This window comes from Sturnira hondurensis, unplaced genomic scaffold (assembly GCF_014824575.4).
Source record: "Sturnira hondurensis isolate 20B ecotype Veracruz unplaced genomic scaffold, ASM1482457v3 Scaffold0023817, whole genome shotgun sequence".
Lineage (NCBI taxonomy): Eukaryota > Metazoa > Chordata > Mammalia > Chiroptera > Phyllostomidae > Sturnira > Sturnira hondurensis.
The window spans coordinates 2,259,835-2,279,128 of NW_028096448.1; the positions used below are offsets into that span (position 1 = coordinate 2,259,835).

Consider the following 19,294-nt stretch of genomic DNA (forward strand, 5'->3'; position numbering starts at 1 on the left):
TGTAAATTGTGGGAAGCCATGGAAAGTTTCTGAGAAAAGCAGGCTTCTGAGGGAGTAATCTAGCAACACTGTAAAATCCTACAGGCTCGAAGGCAGGAGACTAGGGTTGGAAATGTAGGTTTAGAGACTTGCAAAGTCAGGACAAGCAACAATAAGTTTGTGAACTTAGGTAAGAAATGGGTAAGGTGATGGATATATATGAAAGAGAAAATGATTTTGTGGGAATCATGTCATCTCCACTTGGCTTGTATCCTAGACTCAAAACTTCCTTGGTGCAGTTTCTCACAATTGTCACCACCTATGTGGTACCCAGCCATTGGGCATTGTTGAAGAAGCACCAGCTGGCTCTGGCTGGAGCTTCAGTTGGTTGGAGCACCATCCCATAAACCAAGAGGTCATGGGTTGGATTCCTGGTCAGGGCACATGCCTAGGTTGCAGGTTTGGTCCCCAGTCAGGGTTCATGTGAGGGGCAACCAATCAATGTTTATCTCCCTCTTTCCCCCCTCCCTTTCCCTCTCTCTTAACTCAATAAGCATGTCCTCAGTGAGGATTAAAAAAAATAAATTAAAAAAGTGCCAACTCAAGCAGCCAATACCATTTAAAGAGAATAATTTTCAAATGTAGTGTTGTTCCACTGGCTGTTTACCTGCTTCATTTGGCTTCCTTCTCGTCTCTCATTGTAGCTGTTTCTTTTTTAACTACTCCCCTCAGCCACCATGAAACCCAGACTTACTTAAAGCCACCTCAATCGTTATTTTCCTCCCTTAGCCTCTAATAATCTATTTCACCCACTGCTGCTAGACTAATCTCTGTGAGGGCCACATGTGATCAAAGACATAAGTTCAAACTTTCCATAAGTCAGGATAAAACTTTCTAATGACTAACTCTTCTTTTTGTTAAAGATTTTTAGACAGAGGGGAAAGGATGGAGAGAGGGAGAGAAACAATGTATGTGTGGTTGCCTGACATGCAACCCCATCTGGGGACCTGGTCCTCAACCCAGGCATGTGCCCTGACTGGGAATCGAACTGGTGTCCCTTTGGTTCACAGGCTGGTGCTCAGTCCACTGACCCACGCCAGCCAGGGCATGACTAACCCTTCTATATGTACTTTTGATCCCATATCCTCTTCTTCTCCCTAAAATCCCTCTTTCATAAATTTCTCCACCTCTCTTCTATGTCTTCAATCTTATATTCTGCTTGTTCTTGGAACTCAGCCTACGGGCCAGAACAAGTCTTCCCATCCCATCCTGGCATACTTCCACTTCAGAAGTTCTCTGTTACCTTAGGAAATAAAATCCAAACCTCTTAACAGGCTCTGTAAACAAACTGCATTTTCTGGCTCTAAAGCCCTTGTCATTAATCTACCATCCTATTCAGCTTCTTCCTTCTGCAAAGTTATTTTAAAAATAGAAAGTCTTCCCTATCTACCCAGTCATGAGCAGCAAAACTTCTGCCTCTCTTGCTTCCTTGTCCTCCTTCATGTTTATATAGGAAGTTTTCGAGATCAGTTGAATGTCATCTTGCTTCTGTGTTCCTTCTGTCCCTGCCCGACTTGAATTCTAGTCACTACCCTGATGGCCATTTCAGTGGCTTCCTCCTTACTGCTTCTGTCAGTTGTTTCTTCGCACATTGGTTCAGGTTCCCATTGCCATTACAATAATATTCCTAGAAATAAATCTAAGTGTGTCCTGACGGTGTACCTTCTCAGTCAGGCTGTTTAATATTGGACCCCTTCTCCCCTACACACTCCTGATTTCCTTTGCCATGATCCACTTTGTCTTTTATTTTTCTTCCAAAGCATGTGTCTTCTAACATGCTCTACAGTTTACTTAGTTTCATTTTTATTTTATGTTCCCCACCATACTCACTAGTTGTAAGCTCCACAACTTGGTATTTTTATCTGTTTGTTTACTGACAGAGCCTAAGCGTCTGGTACAAAGTAAGCACTCGATACATATTTGTTGAACATAAAAATGCCAATTTCCCTTTTCAAATTCTCTTCTTTTCCCCTTGCTTATTGGATACAAATGCATAAGAAAATCTTTCAAAAGCTTGCCTGATCTGGCTCCAGATTCCTCCAGCCACCGCCTCGCCCCACTGCTCTTCGCCTCACTACGTAACCGGCGCTCACAGGTCGCCGTCTCCTGCTGTTTCTGGACATGCCACACTCTCTCAGCCCTCTCTGTTCCTTATGGGTCTGCTCTCCTTACAGGGATCCATTTCTGTATCTCTTCCATGTGGGGCAACAATTCCGCCTCTTTCAAAATCTGGCCAAATGTTATGTCCCTGTTGTCTTCTCCAGCATGGCCAAGCAGAACCGGTCACTTTCTCCTCTTTGCCGCCATTGCATTTCATGTGGTTTCCTGATTCAGCAGTTTTACACACTGAGCCCTTTGTCTCCTCCTCTAGACTCTGTGCTCAGCCATGGCCACTTCTTCTGTGTGTCTGCCCCCAAATGATCACAGCATCTGGCACAGTACTAAGCAGTTACTTAATACAGTGGTTCAAAAGAGGAGCTACCAGTGCATTGACCCATGTAGTCAAAGGCTTTCAGTACCACCACCATGCATCATGTCCAAATTGTTGCTGCCCTCACCCGCAAACCTTACCTCCCCCGTGTTCCCTGTTCCCATGAATGAAGGGTGCCACTCCATTGACGTGAATCTGAGTATGAGGAATTATCTGCCTCCCCTCCATCAGGCTACCCAATCAGTCACCAAGTCCCCTGGACTTTGCTTTCCAGACATCTCTCAAATTCATCTCCTCCCTGTCAGTCTTGATGCCAGAAGGCTTCACTAGCCTGTCGTCGTCCATCACCATAGCACACTACCTTGCCCATGGTAGAGGTTCCAAATGTATTTGTTGAAAGAGTGAATCTCCTGAGTTAAAACCATTTCAGATGACATCAGGCAGACTGCCAGGCTGTGAGACTGAGCTTCCCAGGACAGCTTGTCCCAGTGATGTTTCTGAAAGACAGTGTGAAAGGTCTAATGGAGTGGCTTTTGGATCAGCCCCAGCTCTAGGTGCTATTTGACTTTCTGGAAAGGTGAGTCCCTTCCACCCCCTTGATTTTGCCCAGGAGGTGGTTTTCTTTGATTATTCCTGTCTTAAAAATTCAAGTATATTTACCTCAATGAGATGTGTAAATTCTCATGTAAGATGGAAAAGAGTTTGTTTCATTCCAAGTTATAAAAGAGGTCAGGGTGATTATGACCTTAATGGAAGGGTCCCAGCTAAGCACCACAGGTTTCAATGACCTCAAATGTAAGGTTATTGGGATTAGTCTAGGTACTCTCTAAAGTCACTCTTGGATTTCAGTTTCTAAGAGTCTTCTTTCAAAAATTAAAACAGAACCAAAAATAACTGGAGGAATTGAGGCTTTATAAAATCTAACAAATAGCAACTGATCTAAAATCGGTGAGTAACTCTAAGATAGAGCCACACACTCAACAGATTCCAGCACTTCTGTGGGTCCGGGTAAAGCAGGGTAGTAGGAAGGAGAGTTGTGGGTGGTGGAGACATTGGCACTGGAATAGACAGTTGATAAATGTTTTCTCCCTCTTTTCTCAGCAGTCGGTGTTATAGTGATTGTATCTGCCAAGTCTTATTTGAGAAATTGCTGGGCCAGTAGTTACACTCACTGTCATTTGACTCTTCTCTTGCCCCCTCCCTGCCTTATGGGAAGTCTCTGGTGTGTGAGAAGGGCTCCTCCCCACCTTCCTCCTCCTCCTCCTTCACTTCTTCTCTTCTTCCTTCTCCTCCTCATTCTCAATTCTAAGTTACGGTTAGGTCTTCCATATCCCTAGGGTTTGACTAACTGTCTCCAGCCTGTAGAACATGTTGGTGTGACTTCCATTTCAAAGGACAAAAAGAGAAACGGAACTTCAGTCATGTGGTTTCTGTTATCTGTAACCATGGAAAACGTTGGCCATCTGTGAAGCTCCCATTTTAACACTTTTTCTCTCTCTCTTTATTTCCATCTTTTTCTTGGGAAAAACAAGCTGAGGAAGTGGAGAGGCTGGCGGCCATGCGTTCTGACTCCCTTGTCCCAGGTACCCATACCCCACCCATCCGGAGGAGGAGTAAGTTTGCCAACCTGGGAAGGATTTTCAAGCCTTGGAAATGGAGGAAGAAGAAAAGTGAAAAGTTCAAACACACGTCTGCAGGTAAGATTATTTTTCCTTCATTTCTCAATGAGCTTTTGTTGACTTCAACTCTGTTTGTTGATTAGTAGACTTCAATTGCTATAGGTTGCTGGAATCAAAGGGGAGAAGAATCAAACCTTAAAATTGCTCTTGTTTTTAATAATTATTCCATATGATAGAAAATGGCTTTTATATTCTGTGTTTTCTTATGTCTCAGTTTTTTGTTGCTGTTATTTTTTAATCAAAGAATCACCACTTTTATGTGATCTATAAATATCAGAACTTAGAACTCCACCTTTTCCATAATTGAATGCTTTTGCTCTAGCATTGACAATCCATTTCTTTTTGCATCCCTATTTTCACTGCTCCAGTAAAAATCAACACAAAGCAGAAGTAAGCTAGGTGTAGTTGTTGGCAGATAGAATAGGTTAGTTCGTGGAGGAAGAGTCTTGAACAAGTGATTCCTGGACATGGCAGGAAAATACGGGAGGATAGAAATGAAGCATCACTGATGACAAAGATAACTATGCAGTTTGTAGTCTAGTGGACAGCAGAAGAACTCAGGGCAAGTCAGCACAGCTGAGGTGTTAAGAGCAGAGATTCTGAAGTCTGAGTACCTGGGTTCTAGTCCCAGCTCTGATGCTTAGTAGTTGTAAGACCTCAGTTTCCCCATCTATAAGACAGGGTTAAGAATTGTACCTTACATAAATTAAAGTTGTATAGAGTGTATATGGCACCCTATGTGGTTAATTTTTATGTGAGAAAAGTGTGCAGAGGGTACTGTAGAGTGAAAGAGGTCTGGCTTCCCCCTGTTTTAGAAGAGATGATAGAAGAGCTGGGCAGATTCTTTGTGTTTGTTTGCTTTGATTTCATTAATTATGTGTCCCGGTCATTCCAGGCCTCCTCCAGCACTTTTATGTCACTCTCCCTCTATGCCCTAAAAGCTCAACCTGCTCACTGTCCTCCTCAGCTTTGTCACCTCCTCTATTTTTGGTCCTCTCCCTTTCCCTCCCCACCCCCCCCCAGACTAACTATGAAATAGAAGATAATCTGCTTCTGGTACCTGAACACTATCCCACACATCCAGGAATTATAATGCCAATTACTTTGGGAGAATGGAAGAGAATAACAAACATAGGGAAGTTGCAAAATTCTTGAAATCTTAAACAGTCCTCCTGGTAGATGTCCCCAGTTTATGTTCTGATGCTGTTTCTTCGATGAAAGTCCCAGTGCCCAGCTGCCATCTGCTAACTCCTGAGATGAGAATGAACCTCTGAATTCCATTCATCTTTAAATTGTCGCCCCTCTGGTTGTATCCAGTCACCTGATGCGTTCTCCAGCCTCTTGGTCGCTGGACCGATCTGTGAAGGTGCACATGGAGGTCACTCACGCATTCCCAAACCCTACTGACAGATTTACTAGCAAGTGAAACTCTGAATGCCCTGTGCCATGAGATGACAAGGGGAAGGACACTCAGACCATTGCCTTGGAGTAGAGAAATCTAAATAAAATACATTCTTTAAGCAAAGTGAGGCATAAAACACTTGAACAAAAAAAAAGAAAAAAGGAGTATTCTATAAGCACTACTTATAGAACAAAATGATAGCAAAGATTCAACGGGATCCTTTACAATGTTCTTCCTGACTTTGTTATGAAAAATGGTTTAGGATAGAAATATACATTTGAATAATTCCCATTTATCAGTATGGCTCCGTGTGTAATGAGGTGGTAGAAGCACTTCTTCCTGGCCAATCAGGAGCTTTGCTTGATGCGTTTGGCAAGGCTGCAGGCAAAGCTCCAGTGCTTGTCGCACTGAAAGGCACCTGATCAGTTACGCTGACTTCTTCAAGATTTGGGGAAACTTGTCCTATGACAGATGCAAATACAATGCATCAAATTACTCATGAATCATAACAACTCTGAAAAAAACTTTCATTTAAAATTCTTTGGGGAGAAAGAATTTATAAACATGACAGGCAGAGTTGTAACTTTAATCATTCTTATTTTTAACTATTCTTAGCAAGTTCTTAGGATTTTTATGGCCAAACTGATTAAATTGGCAGCTGAATAGGATACTTGTAGGTAGTTTTTTGTTTTTTAAGAGAAATTCAGCTTCTGAATTAGAAAAGCAGGAGGATATACTATGGAATATTTTTATATTGCAATGGATGGATGGGTTCATGATGTAACTGAAACTATTCTGTTTTTTTTTTAACTCAGTGGTTTACAATGTAGTATTCTTTATACTTAACTGGATTCAGAAATATTATTTTTTATTTTTGGAAAGGAGAGACGTGCTAGTTTTTACCTTAAAGGAGAAAAATATTGACGAGGAAAGGATGTTGTCAACATAAATTGTATATATGTTCAAACAATACATATTGTTTGAATTACAAACTTTCCTATGCGTGGCTGAGAGTCAAATATTAAATACACAAGAAGATTAATTGATTGTAAGAATGTTTATTGGTTGGCCAGTTTTAGCTGGTAGCATATATTTATCTTGAATATGTGTGTGTATATGTCCTTTTATATGTATGATTATGTACACAATTTTAAATACAAAGAATAAGTCCATATATTGCATTTGTATTATGTATTTGTTTTTAAAATCATGTGCTGTTTTGAACACTGGAAATTACATTACACAGTGCATACTTGGCCTGTGATTTTTTCCACAATGAATTAGATTTATAACTTGCCATAATAAGGTATACTGTAGTTTTACTATAACTCAAGGTATGGGACACGTGTGCCTATATATATATATATATATATATATATATATATATATATGCAACACCTTCAAAGATACACCCAGAAGTATTGCTCTGCAAGTTATATAGCAATAAGAAAACTATATTAGAAAATTATGATCTCAACATTTTCCTCAATTTCAGCATCAACAGCTACTCTGTGGATTTTTCAAAGGCAGATCTTTGTATCTCATGCTGCTCATTCATCCTTTCTATTCCAAGCTGAAGGCCCATGTCCTTAAAAAACCTTCAGCAATAAGACCCAGAGACTGAGCTCTGCATGGTGGTTAAAGCTCTATGGGACAAAGAGTTTCTCTCAGGAGCATCTGTGCATCACATGTCAGTAGCAGGAAAGCAGTAATGCATAGGACACATTGTAAAACAGTAGGTCCTTATGGGGATGATCTTGGTGAGCTTTTCAGCCTACCTTCAGAGGCTCCGCCCAGCCCCTGGGGAGCAATGAGCCCGATGCCCAACTTCTTTTCTGGAATTGGCAATGGATGACCACAGTATATCCTTACACCTGCCCCAGGATCAAAAACTGATGATAATATCCCCTCCGAAATAGAACAGGCAGTGCCTCCTCAAATAATCAACTGCAGCCATCTTATCCCCATTTCTCGAAAATAAGGACTGTATTTATTTTTTTAAAGTAGACCTGGCAGGAGTAAGCTATAGAGATGCCACCGAGTTATGCTTTTATTTCCTCTGAACAGAAAACCCTAAGATACAGGGGTCGGCCCTGCAAATCTACAATGTGCCAAAGTTTGCTTTGTGCGTGTAAGCTTTCCTGCATACCTACAGCCTTGAAGGAAAACAATAACCACAAAACTTACTGAGCCCCTGCCACATGCTGAAACAGTACCTGGCCCTGGGAATGTAACTGTGAGCAGAAGTAGGCCTTGTCAGTTATCTTGTGGTCTGCACAGTGTAGCTGAAGAGGCAGATGATCAAATCACAAGAAGAAAGGTAAGGTCACAGCTATGAAAAAGGCAGTGAGAGAAAGGAACCCAGGAAAATGAGAGAGACTTGACTCAGTCTGAAGGATCAGAGAAACTTCCGTGAGGAAGAGCGGTTTGATCTGGGATCAGAAGGTGGGTAGGAATTTGGAAAATGAGCATCCTGTTCAGCCATGCAACTTGCACAGGGTCCCGGCAGTAGGAGAAGGTGAGCACTCTGAGAAAGCAGGACAGACCAGTGGCTGCAGAGGGGAGAGTTGGGAGTGTGGTATGGAATAAGACTGAGGCTGGAGAGATAACCAAAGATCGGACCTTCACTGGGCCTGCATCCTGTAGGATAAATTAGACGAGAGTGTGAATGAACAGATAGACCAGCTAGGAGGTCATTGTGCAGGTGACAGTGACTTTGACTTACATTTGGTGGTAGGAATGGATGGATTTGGGGGCTGTTATAAGGAATGAGCAGTAGAACTTATTGACAGGGCAGATGTGGGAGGGAGAAAGTAAAGTGTCACGGTTGGTATACTCATGTTGGCTTAGGGTTGTGTGGTGGTGACCTTCCCTGGAATGAGTACTTTGAGAAAGTGAGGTTTGGAGGAGTAGGGGCAGGGTGAGAGTTAGGGGGAGATAAGACTACAAGTTCTGGTATGTGTTTGAGTTAACTTTGCCATAGCCAAAGTTGGTAGTTGAATATATGGAAAGCAAAGAAGAGGTCTGTGCTTGATATGAAAGCATGGGCCATTTGCATACCCATGTTGTTAGAGTGGTGACCTTGTTAAGATTTCTTAGGGAACAAGTATAGAGTAGAGAGTTGAAGACGGTCTAATAGACAAAGGAAGAATATCATCACTAATGACTGGATGGAGGAAGATGAACCTGGAAAGGAGATAAAGGGCAGAGGCTAGAGATGTGGAAAGAAAACCAGAAGAATGTGGTGTCATAGAAGCCAGGGGTAGAAAATGTTTCAAGGAAGGTATGATTAACTGTGTTCAGTGCTATGAAGTCAAGTGATGTACACAAAATGCCCAATTGGCTCTAGTGATTCTGATCCACTGGAGGTCATTGATGATTTAGCAAAAGCTCTCTGGAGGATTATTTGGGAATAGATGCCAGATTAGTGTGGAGTGAAAAATTAATAGGAAATAGGGAAAAATAAGGATAGAACTTCGGGAAGTGTGACTGTGAAGTAGGGAAATGAGATAGGACAAAGACAGTTGATGGCAGAAACGTGTGTCTATAGGGGCTTGTGTGTGTGCGATTTGATTGGAAGGGGGCTGTGTGTCTTTTGATATGTTGTCCTTTTATTATGAAAGAGACATAAGCATGACAAGCCAATGTGAAAGATCCAAGAGAGAAAAGAGTTAGAAAATATGTGAGATGAAAGAGATCAGGTAAGGGTGCTGAGAAGTTAGGAGTGGTGGGGTGTAAAGCCCACGTAGAGGGTTAGTATCAGAGAAGTAATGAACACCTCCCTTAAAGTGGAGGGAAGTAGGGGCTGGCTGCAGGGCAGGTAGGTGGGGAGTTCAGAGTGACTCTGTCTGGTGGCTGAGCTTCCCTGGATAATAGGAGAGGTCATCTCCTCCCAGGGAGGGGAAGAGGCAGAGATGCAGAGTTAAGCCCATTTCGGATTGGCTACACTGCACCGGTGACTTGTTGTAGTGGCTTTGGCTGTCCAGGTGCAGCTATGGAAGAAGCAGATAGCTGAGTCTATCCGGGGCTGGAGTTTGCCAGCTGGGTGAAAAGAAAAAAAGAGGGGCAACAAATCACCACAAACTTAGTGGCAGAATTATTCTCTCACACTTCTAGAGGCTGGACGCCCGGAATTAAGGTGTTGGCAGAGTTGGTTCCTCCAGGCTGGAGACTCTGAGGGAAAATCTGTCCCATGCCTCTCTCCTAGCTTCCAGTGGCTGCTGGGCAGTCACTAATGTTCTTTGTGGCATAACTGGAATCTCTGCTTCTGTCTTCACTTGTGTCTCAGGCCTCTCCAATTCTCTTGGAAGGGCACCAGACATTGGGTTCAAGATCCACCATAAACGAGGATCTTCTCACTCAGAGATCCTTAACATAGTTCTATCCGTAAAGACCTTATTTCCAAGTAACATCAGGTTCCCAGGTACTGGGGGATAGGATTTGGAAATGACATTTTGGGGACACAATTCAATCCACTTTAGCATTGAGCTTTAAATTGGCTAAGAAAGGAAAAGTCCAATGGGTTCAGATGGATTAGAAAAATCAAGAGACTTTAAGTTTCAAAGATATCGAAGAATTTTATTTTATTTTTTCTGTTTTTATTTTAATTTAATCTTTGTTGTACTTATTTCCATTACCGTTGTGTCCCCTTATATCCCCTCCCCCCAGCATCCATACCCTTACTCCCCCACTAGCTGTCATCCTGCTCTCCATCGATGAGTCTGTCCCTGTTTTCTTTGTTAGTTCAGTTTGTTCATTAGATTCCACCTGTGATTGAAATTGTATGGTATTTGTCTTTCTCCAACTGACTTACTTCACTTAGCCTAGTGTTCTCCGGATCCATCCACACTGTCACAAAGGGTAAAATTTTCTTCTTTTTTGTAGACAAGTAGTATTCTATTGTGTAAATGTCCCATACTTGTTTTATACACTCATCTATTAATGGACACTTGGGCTGCTTCCATATCTTGGTGATTGTAAATAACACTGCAGTGAGCATAGGGGTGCTTGTGTTCTTTCAAATTAGTGTTTTGGGTTCCTTCAGATACATTCCCAGAAGTGGGATCACTGAGTCCAAAGGCAAATCCATTTTTAATTTTTTGAGGTATTTCCACACTTCTTTCCACAGTGGCTGCACCAATCTGCATTTTCACTAACATTGCAAAAGGGTTCTCTTTTCTCCACATCCTCACGAGCACTTGTTGTTTGTTGATTTATTGATGATAGCCATTCTGACAGGTGTGAAATGGCTATCTCACAAGGTATCTCCTTGTGGTTTTAATTTGCATTTCTGTCATGATTAGTGATATTGAACATCTTTTCATTTGTCTATTAGCCATCTGTGTGATCTCTTTGAAGAAGTGTCTATTCTGGTCCTTTGTCCATTTTTTAAATCCTATTGTTTGTTTTTTCGGTGTTGAGTTTTGTAAGTACTTTATAAACTTTGGATATCAGATTTATCAGCAAAAAATTCTCCAATTCTGTGGGCTGTCTATTTATTTTCTTGATGATTTCCTTTGCTGTGCAAAAACTTTTTAGTTTGATGTAGTCCCATTTGTTTATTTTTTCTTTTGTTTTTCTTGCCTAAGGAGATATATCCAATAAAAAATTGCTACTAGCAGTGCCCGATATTTTGCTGCCTATGTTTTCTCCTAGGATTCTATGGTTTGGGGTTTAATATTTAAGTCTTTAATCCATTTTGAATTTATTCTTGTATGTGGTATAAGAATGTGGTCTAGTTTCATTTTTCTGCATATATCTGTCCAATTTTTCCAACACCATGTAGTGAATACACTATCTTTAGCCCATTGTATGCACTTGCTCACTTTGTTGAATATTAATCAACTATAAAGGTGTGGGTTTATTTGGGGGGCTCTGTATTCTGTCCCACTGATATATGTGTCTGTTTTTGTGCCAGTACCATGCTGTTTTGATTAGTATGGCCTTATAATATAGCCTCATATTAGGTAGCATGATTCCTCCAAATTTGTTCGTTTTTCTCAGGGTCTGTGTTGCTATGCAGGGCCTTTTGTGGTTCTATATAAATTTTTGAAATACTTTCTCTAGTTCTCTGAAATGCATCATTGGAATCCTGATAGGAATTGCATTGAATCTATAGATTGCTTTGGGCAGTATGGACATTTTAAAGATGTTTATTCTTCCTATCCAGGAACATGGTATATGCTTCTACTTATTAGTATCTTCTTCAATTTCTTCTTCAGTGTCTGATAATTTTATGAGTGCAGGTCTTTTATAGCCTTGATTAGGTTTATTCCTAGGCATTTTGTTCTTTTTGAAATAATTGTGAGTGGTAATGTTATCTTAATTTCCCTTTCCATTAGTTCATTATTGGCCTGTAAAAATGCAACTGATTTATGGGTATTAATTTTGTATCCTGCTACTTTGCTGAATTCATTTATCAGTTCTAGTACTTTCTTGGTGGGATCTTTTGGGTTCTTTATGTACAGTATCATGTCATCTGCAAATAAAAACAGTTTCACTTCCTGTCCAATTCAGATGCTTTTTATTTCTTCTTTTTGTCTGATTGCTGTGGCATAGGACTTCCAATACTATGTTGAATAAGAGAAGTGAGAGTGGCCATCCCTGCCTTGTTCTTTATCTTAAGGGGAACACTTGTAGTGTTTGCCCATTGAGTATGATGGTGGCAGTGGGTTTGTCATACATGGCCTTTATTATGTTTAGATGTGCTCCCTCTAATCCCACTTTGCTGAGAGTTTTTATCATAAATCAGTGCTGGATTTTATCAAATGCTTTTTCTGCATTTATTGATATGGTCATGTGGTTTTTCTTCTTCATTGTGTGTATGTGGTGAATCACATTTATTGATTTATGAATGTTGTACCAACCTTGCATTCTTGGAATAAATCCCACTTGATCATAATATATAATCTTTTTGATGAGTAATATATATACAGTAATATATAATCTTACTGTATTCGGTTTTAGTCTCTATGTCCTTCAAGGATGTTGGCCTATTTCTTTTTTTGTAGGGTCTTCATCTGGTTTTAGAATTAGGATAATTCTGGTTTCATAAAATGAGTTTGGGAGCCTCCCTTCCTAAGAGAGATCAAAGAATTTAACAATGGTCAGTAGCTGCAGACACCAAAGCCAGCTAGCAGGGCAGGAGCTTGTGAGTACAGAGCTGTATCCTTGAATTAGTGACTTTCAAAGTGGAGACAAAACACAGACTGCAACCATGGCAGTGGGTTCCTGAGGTGGAAAAATAAGTCAGGGCATTATTTGAAATGTACTTAAATGATTCTGTCTACCAGCAAAGACCTGTATAATTTACTTGCAAAATTTTGTGCTGATACAATTTTCCATTTTTAATCAAGAAACAAAAAAAAACTTTCCCTGTTGATTTTAACATTCAACTAATTGCTGAATTGATGTTTTCTTGGAAAGATTCTCTGTGTTTTATTTTCTCAAATTGGGATGTTTCAGTCCATCATATTCTTAGGCAAATAAAATACTGCAATTTAGTTGACTCATAGAAAATCAAAGGTTGCTTTTTAAACTTTCATCCCAGATATTAGCAAACCCACCTAACAAAGATAAAAGTGTTGTAATAAGGCACCAACTTTCAAATAGGATTAATTGATTGCCTATTCCCCTACCAGGCCACACAATTGGGAACCTGTGAGCATCAGCCTTTGCTTGTGGTGGCCCTACCCAGTTACTAGTAATAATGAAGGTCCAGGCCTGAACTAGATTAGGATTCCCCTTGTATTACAGGGTCCAGGAATAGTCTATTTGCTTTTGTCCACTGTTTTCTGTGCAACACAGTATTGGTGCAGGAGATTCTTAGGTACTCACATGAGCATGAAGCTCCGGCCTTCTCATTTGGCCCCTCTGCCTCATTGGCTTCTGCTGCAGGTTCTGCTTACCCCAAAACATCCCAATGGAACAAGAGTCAACCCTTAATCCTGACCTGGTAGCTAGTTCCTGGCAGCCTCTTTCCCTCAAGGCCAGACTCTACTTCCTTTATTTCTTCCATCAGTTTATCCAGAATAACTGATGACTCTAGCAACTACTGGGTTTTAAGATTCCCTTCCTGGGAAGCCCACCTCCAGAATTATTCCCCTTTAAATGAAACCTTTTGGATAATAAAGGCAGTCTAAATTGGATTCTTCCTTTGGACCTGGTGTGATGGGCTTTTGGGGTCTTTAGGAAGACTCTGTTCCTAGTGTCCAAGATGGTTGGTCCCCTTGCTAATCCCACATTCCTAATGCTTCTCTACTGGGAATTCCTAGTATGCCATGTGATTGGAGGAGTGCATTTGTAATTCTTAGTGAATACTGATCCCCTGAGGTAGGCTTAGGGGATCAAGGCTTTTCTAGACTTCCTTTTATAGCATGAGGTTGAAGATGACTGTTAATAAAGGGGGTTATTGCCCCTTACCCAGGGACCATCACTGGCACAGCCCTTGAGCTGGAAGTTTATATTCTTCCCACTCAGGAAAGCAGATAAAACTGATGGGTTGAAAACATTGGTGATCGTGAATAAGCACACATATGCTTGGGAGGCAGCTGATTTGGGCCTCTGTACGCTAACTTTAATACTCCCTGAGGTTCCTTTTTTAAGCTAACAAAGTAATGTTGTCTACTTGGTCAGAGCTTAGGTTTTAGACTTCAGGGGTCTCCAAGAAGGCCAAGGAGGCAAACCCAACTGAGTGTCAAATTATCAGCAAGGATTTCCTAGAGAAGTGAATGTTTAATCAAGGAGTTAGAGAATGAATGTGAGAGAGAGCCTTCTCTCCTGGTAGAAGGAACAGAATGTGAGAGAGCCTGGAGAAGAGAGAAGAGAGATTGGCCATCTGTAACTTAAAAAGACGGTATAGTTTGGAAAGGATTGTAAGTGGAGGAGTAAAGGGTAGTGAGAAATGAGGATGAAGAGGTGGGCAAGAGTCTGCCCCTAAAGGGTCTTCCACAGCATGTTAGGAAGTCTAGGCTTTATCCTAATGCAGGATCCTGAGGAAGCTATCAGGGAACTTGCCTTTTACAAGATGATACTCTATATCATGGGGAAGGGTTAGGAGAGGTGCCCAATGTTGTTTCAAGTTTTTATATAACTACTTCTTTATATATGTGTCTAGAGTGAGAGAAAACTTCCTTGTGATAGAATTAAGAGGACACCTCGTTGCAAACAGAATATTGTGTTCCTACTGATTCTGCTAAAAAGGAAGCTGGTTAGCAGGTGGTTGATTATAATGTTGGGGAGAGGTGAAGATAGCCTAGACTATACCACTGACACTAGGAACGTAAAACTGTGCACAGATGCAGGAGATATTTATGAGACAGAATGAGCATGACTTGATTATAGATTGGATGTGGAGGATGAGAGAAGAATAAAAAGCTACTCTTCTGTTTCTTGCTGAGCACTTGGGTGGGCGGAGAGGTACCACTCACTACATCTGGAACAGTGAAGGGGAGCAGGTGTGTGGGGAAAATGATCATTTATTTTGGGGAGTGCCGGCTTTTGTGTGCTGTGTGACATCACAGATGGAGGGGACATTGGACATAGAGAACTGGGATCAGGGCAGGTCTGGCTGGAAATGCAGATCTGGAAGTCATGGGCACCCAACACATCTATGAGGTTATAGGATAAAACTCTAAGGAGGGCACGTGAAGTAGGAAGCGAGAGGGGCTGCAGCAGCACCCTGAGGACTGCTGGTCTGTAAGCTGCGAGCAGAGGCAACAGAGCCTACAAAGAAGGCAGACAAAGCCCACAGGAGAGTTTGAAGAAAAGCCAGGAACATCTAACCAGAACAGAGAGAGTTCAAGAAAGGAGGAGGGCCCCCTCTGCCAGGTCCTGACAAGATGGGAAGGACTGAGAAGTGTCTGGTGGGTTCAGTGACAACTTGTCATCAGTGTGCTTGGGCAGAACGGTATCAGGGAAGCTGTACCTCTGGGGTTTACAAAGCATCCTATTGAGGAGTAGAGGAGGGGAAAGAGAGCAGATTTCAGACTTCTTTCTAGAAATTTGGCTAGAAAGGACATGGAGAACTACGTAGTAATCACCGAAAGGCTGCATGAGCTTGAGGGAGGTGCTGTTTGTTTAAGACTATTGGACTGTGTCAAGCTGCAAAATTTCCTTAATATGACTTTGGCAGTCCAAGGAAAACAAATATCAGCAGAGTGGCTGTTAAGCCAAATAAATATATTCCACACATTTTTCAGCAGTGACAGTCCTCATGATTAGGAAAAACAAACATGCAAATAATTGATGCACCATTTAGCATCTGATTTTAATAAGAAATTATCAAACCAAGCTGTATAGCTTTCAGCATCTGACTGGAACCCAAATTCTTTTGGGGTGATTGGAGCATTCGGTTTCTTTTTAAAAGAGGTTAAGCACGGACAGGCAAAGAATCTGCTTACCCACCATGACCCACAAAGGGAACAACTTGGGGTTAGACAGCAAGGTAAACTTAATGGCCCAGATTATTTTTAAAAAGTGTCTCTTATTACATGGTACAGGCTAAAAACTATGGAAATTAGTACCTTCCTACAGGTAGGGTAAAGATGTAATTGTTTTCCCTCCAAGTGAACTTTTCCCAACACTTTGCTTGTATGTCAAGACTATAAAGTCTTCAGTGACAGTGACCCTGCCTTTTCCCCTTTGTCTCCCAGCACTGAGCAGAGCACCTGACACTATGGGCACCTGAGTGGGCCAGTCAGCCCACTGTATTTTTTTCCTGTTTACCAAGATCTGAGAGAGGAAAGGGCAGTTCACAAGAGAAGGTCACAGCCTTTGAAGAACTTGCCATAATTACTCATGATTATCGTTCAGTTTATCAGAGTCAGACTCAATGACAGTTTGTGTTGAATCTCAGGTTATTTGGGCAGCACTGTGGTTTGGGTTATCTGTTGCTAGGTAATAAAACACTCCAAAACTCAGTGGCTTAAAACAACAACAACCCAGTTATATTATCTCTTGTGACCTGCAGATTGACTGGGCTCAGTCTTCTGCTGGCCTCTCTTGGGGTCTCCCAAGTGTCCACAGACAGGTATCAGGGTCAGTCAGGGTCACTGGCAGTCACTGGGACTCATGGAGACATGGGGAGAGCAGGCTGCACTCCCCCTCCACTTGTTCTCAGAGCCTTTTCACATGGCTTCTCCCATGTGCTCTCCAGCAGGGTAGCTCAGGGCCCACAGCAGCACCAAAGTAGCAACTGCTGGGCCTTTTTAAGGCTCTGGGCCAAAGTGTCCCATTCGCAGTATTCTGTTGGGTAAAACAAGTCACAGGAGCAGCCCAGATTCATGGTTGGAGCAGACAAACAAGGGTAGAATGTACGTCAACAATTTCATATTGATGGCAACAGCAGTGGCTGCTCTCATCTAGAGTTCTCTGTGGGTGTGAAATATGCATGACCCTTTCCCTGCCTATGGATTTCAGTTCCACAACAGACCGACTGGTGTTATTAACTCCATTTGACACTGAGTCTTAGAGAGGCCAAATAAATTCCAGTTAGAAGGCAGAGCTAGAATTTGAACTTAGCCTGGACTCGTATCACCTACGTTGCATTTTGGATCCCCGAGGAGGAAAACTCATAATTCAGATGTTTTAAAACATATAGTTCATCTACACTTAAAAGTGACATTATAAGATGCTTTCCTCTTCTGACATATCTGAATATAGCTAAAATATGAAGGAAGGGAAGCTCATCAATAAAAACAGACAGTGGCATTCATAATGTCTTTCTTCAATGCCCTTAAAGTGGTGTTTAACATCTTCCTCATCTTTGTATCTCAGTGTCTAGTTCAATGCCATGTTCAAGGCAGATGCTGTTTAATGAGTGGCTAAGAAAAAGTAAATTGATACTGGCTTCAAACAAATACCATTCAAAGTCATTACATATATATTTTCTATGGAATACAATCTTCTTTTGCTATATGACATCTAGGAATAAAATATGCTCAGACAAGTAAGTGGACAGTAATTACACAGGCCTCTTCAGTGGTTGCTAGAATTGGGGCTCAATATTCACAGAACTAATTCTATGAAAGGACACAAACCTCACAGCATTTACCTCTAGATGTGTGTTTGGCCACTGACTTCAAAGGTCCGCAGGAGCTCCATACCGGGAATGGTTAGGGCCAGACCGGCAGCCCTGCTGCCAAGTTACCCAGGCAAGTTACTCTTTCTCACCGCTCAGCTCCCTCATCTGAAGTAGGGATAATACTGGCACCTCCTAAAGTGGTGAGGATTGAAGAAGAACTTAATTCTGGAAAGCCCTTGGAATAGTACCTTGCAGAGAATAAGTTCTATGTAAGTTTTAGCTAGCACGAGTTCCTTTTCTAGAAGTTCATTAAAAAGCAAACATCCAAGAATAAAGACTCCTTATTTCTTAGTTTCAGTCTTTGAACACACCTGCACTGCATGACAACCCTGAAGAGCATCTCTTAGAGTTAGGAAGTGGTGTTTAGGTGCTGGGTACAGGAGCCTCATTTGAGACGCACTGTGCTACAATTCCAAGAAGCTGGAGTTTATCCCATGTCTTCCTAGTACTGACAAGTTAATTCACCAAAGCGTTAATTTCCTTCTGTCCACAAATTTGCAATGAAGTGAATGAACACAATGGCTGAGGAAGTGCCTCATTCTGTTTCTCCTTTGCTGTGTTGTAGACAAAAATATGCAAGATATACGAACAGGTGTTCTTGGGGGAGAAGACAATGTGTGTGATGTCTCTTTCAGAAAGAAGTGGAGCTCTGTGGCAGGTGGGAATGCTCAAAAACAAAGAGACATCAACTGGATGGCCATATGCCTTATTTTCCAAACCTAGACATCTCTGAGAGTAAAACGATGCCATTGCTACCTATACCAGGACAATAAGCACAAGACAGGCCTGGCACCAGGCAAGGCAAGGGGGGGGGTGGTCACACTACGCAAAGCCACTGGGACAGGAGCTATGGCCTCTGAGGCCAGTTCTGTTTTACAAATAGAAAAGAAGTTAACTTCTGAGAGAAAGCAGAAAGAGCCATTGGCACCAAGACTCATGAAGTCGTTAGAATGGCCTTCAACTCTCTGCCACCTTGGTTAAATTAATTAGTGGTAGTTGAGTCCCTTAGAGTCTTTACAGCATTGAATTTCTTTGTTTCCAACCCTGGTATGGTGTTTCTGCCTCCTCTCCTGCACTTCGGCTCATGTCTTTGATTGGAAGTTCGGTCCCAGTGACAGTTTCGTCCACCAATAATTTATTCTCCCTTTCTTTAGCACTCATCTTACTCTCCAAAGTTCATGACTGCCCCGTCATCTGCTCCATGCCAGCAGACCCAGAGGCCTGCCCCCACTTCCAGGACCTCCAGGAGGACACCGCACCCCCTGCTGCTGCCCCTTGCACTGCAGCAGGCCAGGGGAGTGTTCTGGACTCTCCTTAAACACTTCCCTGCGTTGGACACATTCTTTGTTCCTTATTTCTCCTCTTCTGCTCTCGTTCCCCTCTTCTCCTCTCCCTCCCCTGTCCTCAGAGCACTCATTTATGCCAGCTAATGTGCTCGTGTCTCTGAAGTTTACTGAATTCGCTGGTTCTGTCTGCCTGGCATCCCTGGACTCCCACCTCTGTTGGCAGGTCCAACCTCGAGGCCAGCCCTCCACACGGCCTTTCCACGATCACCCCACATAAGTGTGTCTACATCAATGCCTCCTTTCTGCCTGACAGCCTTCCCCTCCAGAAGTACCCTGACTCTGTGAAAGGCGTTATCATTCACTTTGGGGGCACCT

At 42.0% G+C, this 19,294-nt stretch overlaps 1 protein-coding gene across 3 annotated transcripts in view; it reads left to right on the forward strand.

Annotated features, from left to right (window-relative positions):
• PHACTR1 (phosphatase and actin regulator 1) overlaps positions 1 to 19,294 on the forward strand; it is a 300,114-nt gene that overhangs the window by 92,210 nt on the left and 188,610 nt on the right. For all 3 annotated transcript variants that reach the window (XM_037037890.1, XM_037037888.1, XM_037037889.1), the window contains exon 2: positions 4,003 to 4,167. In XM_037037890.1, coding sequence (XP_036893785.1) covers positions 4,029 to 4,167 — 139 coding nt within the window. In that variant the 5' untranslated portion in view covers positions 4,003 to 4,028. The remainder of the gene's footprint in view (positions 1 to 4,002; positions 4,168 to 19,294) is intronic.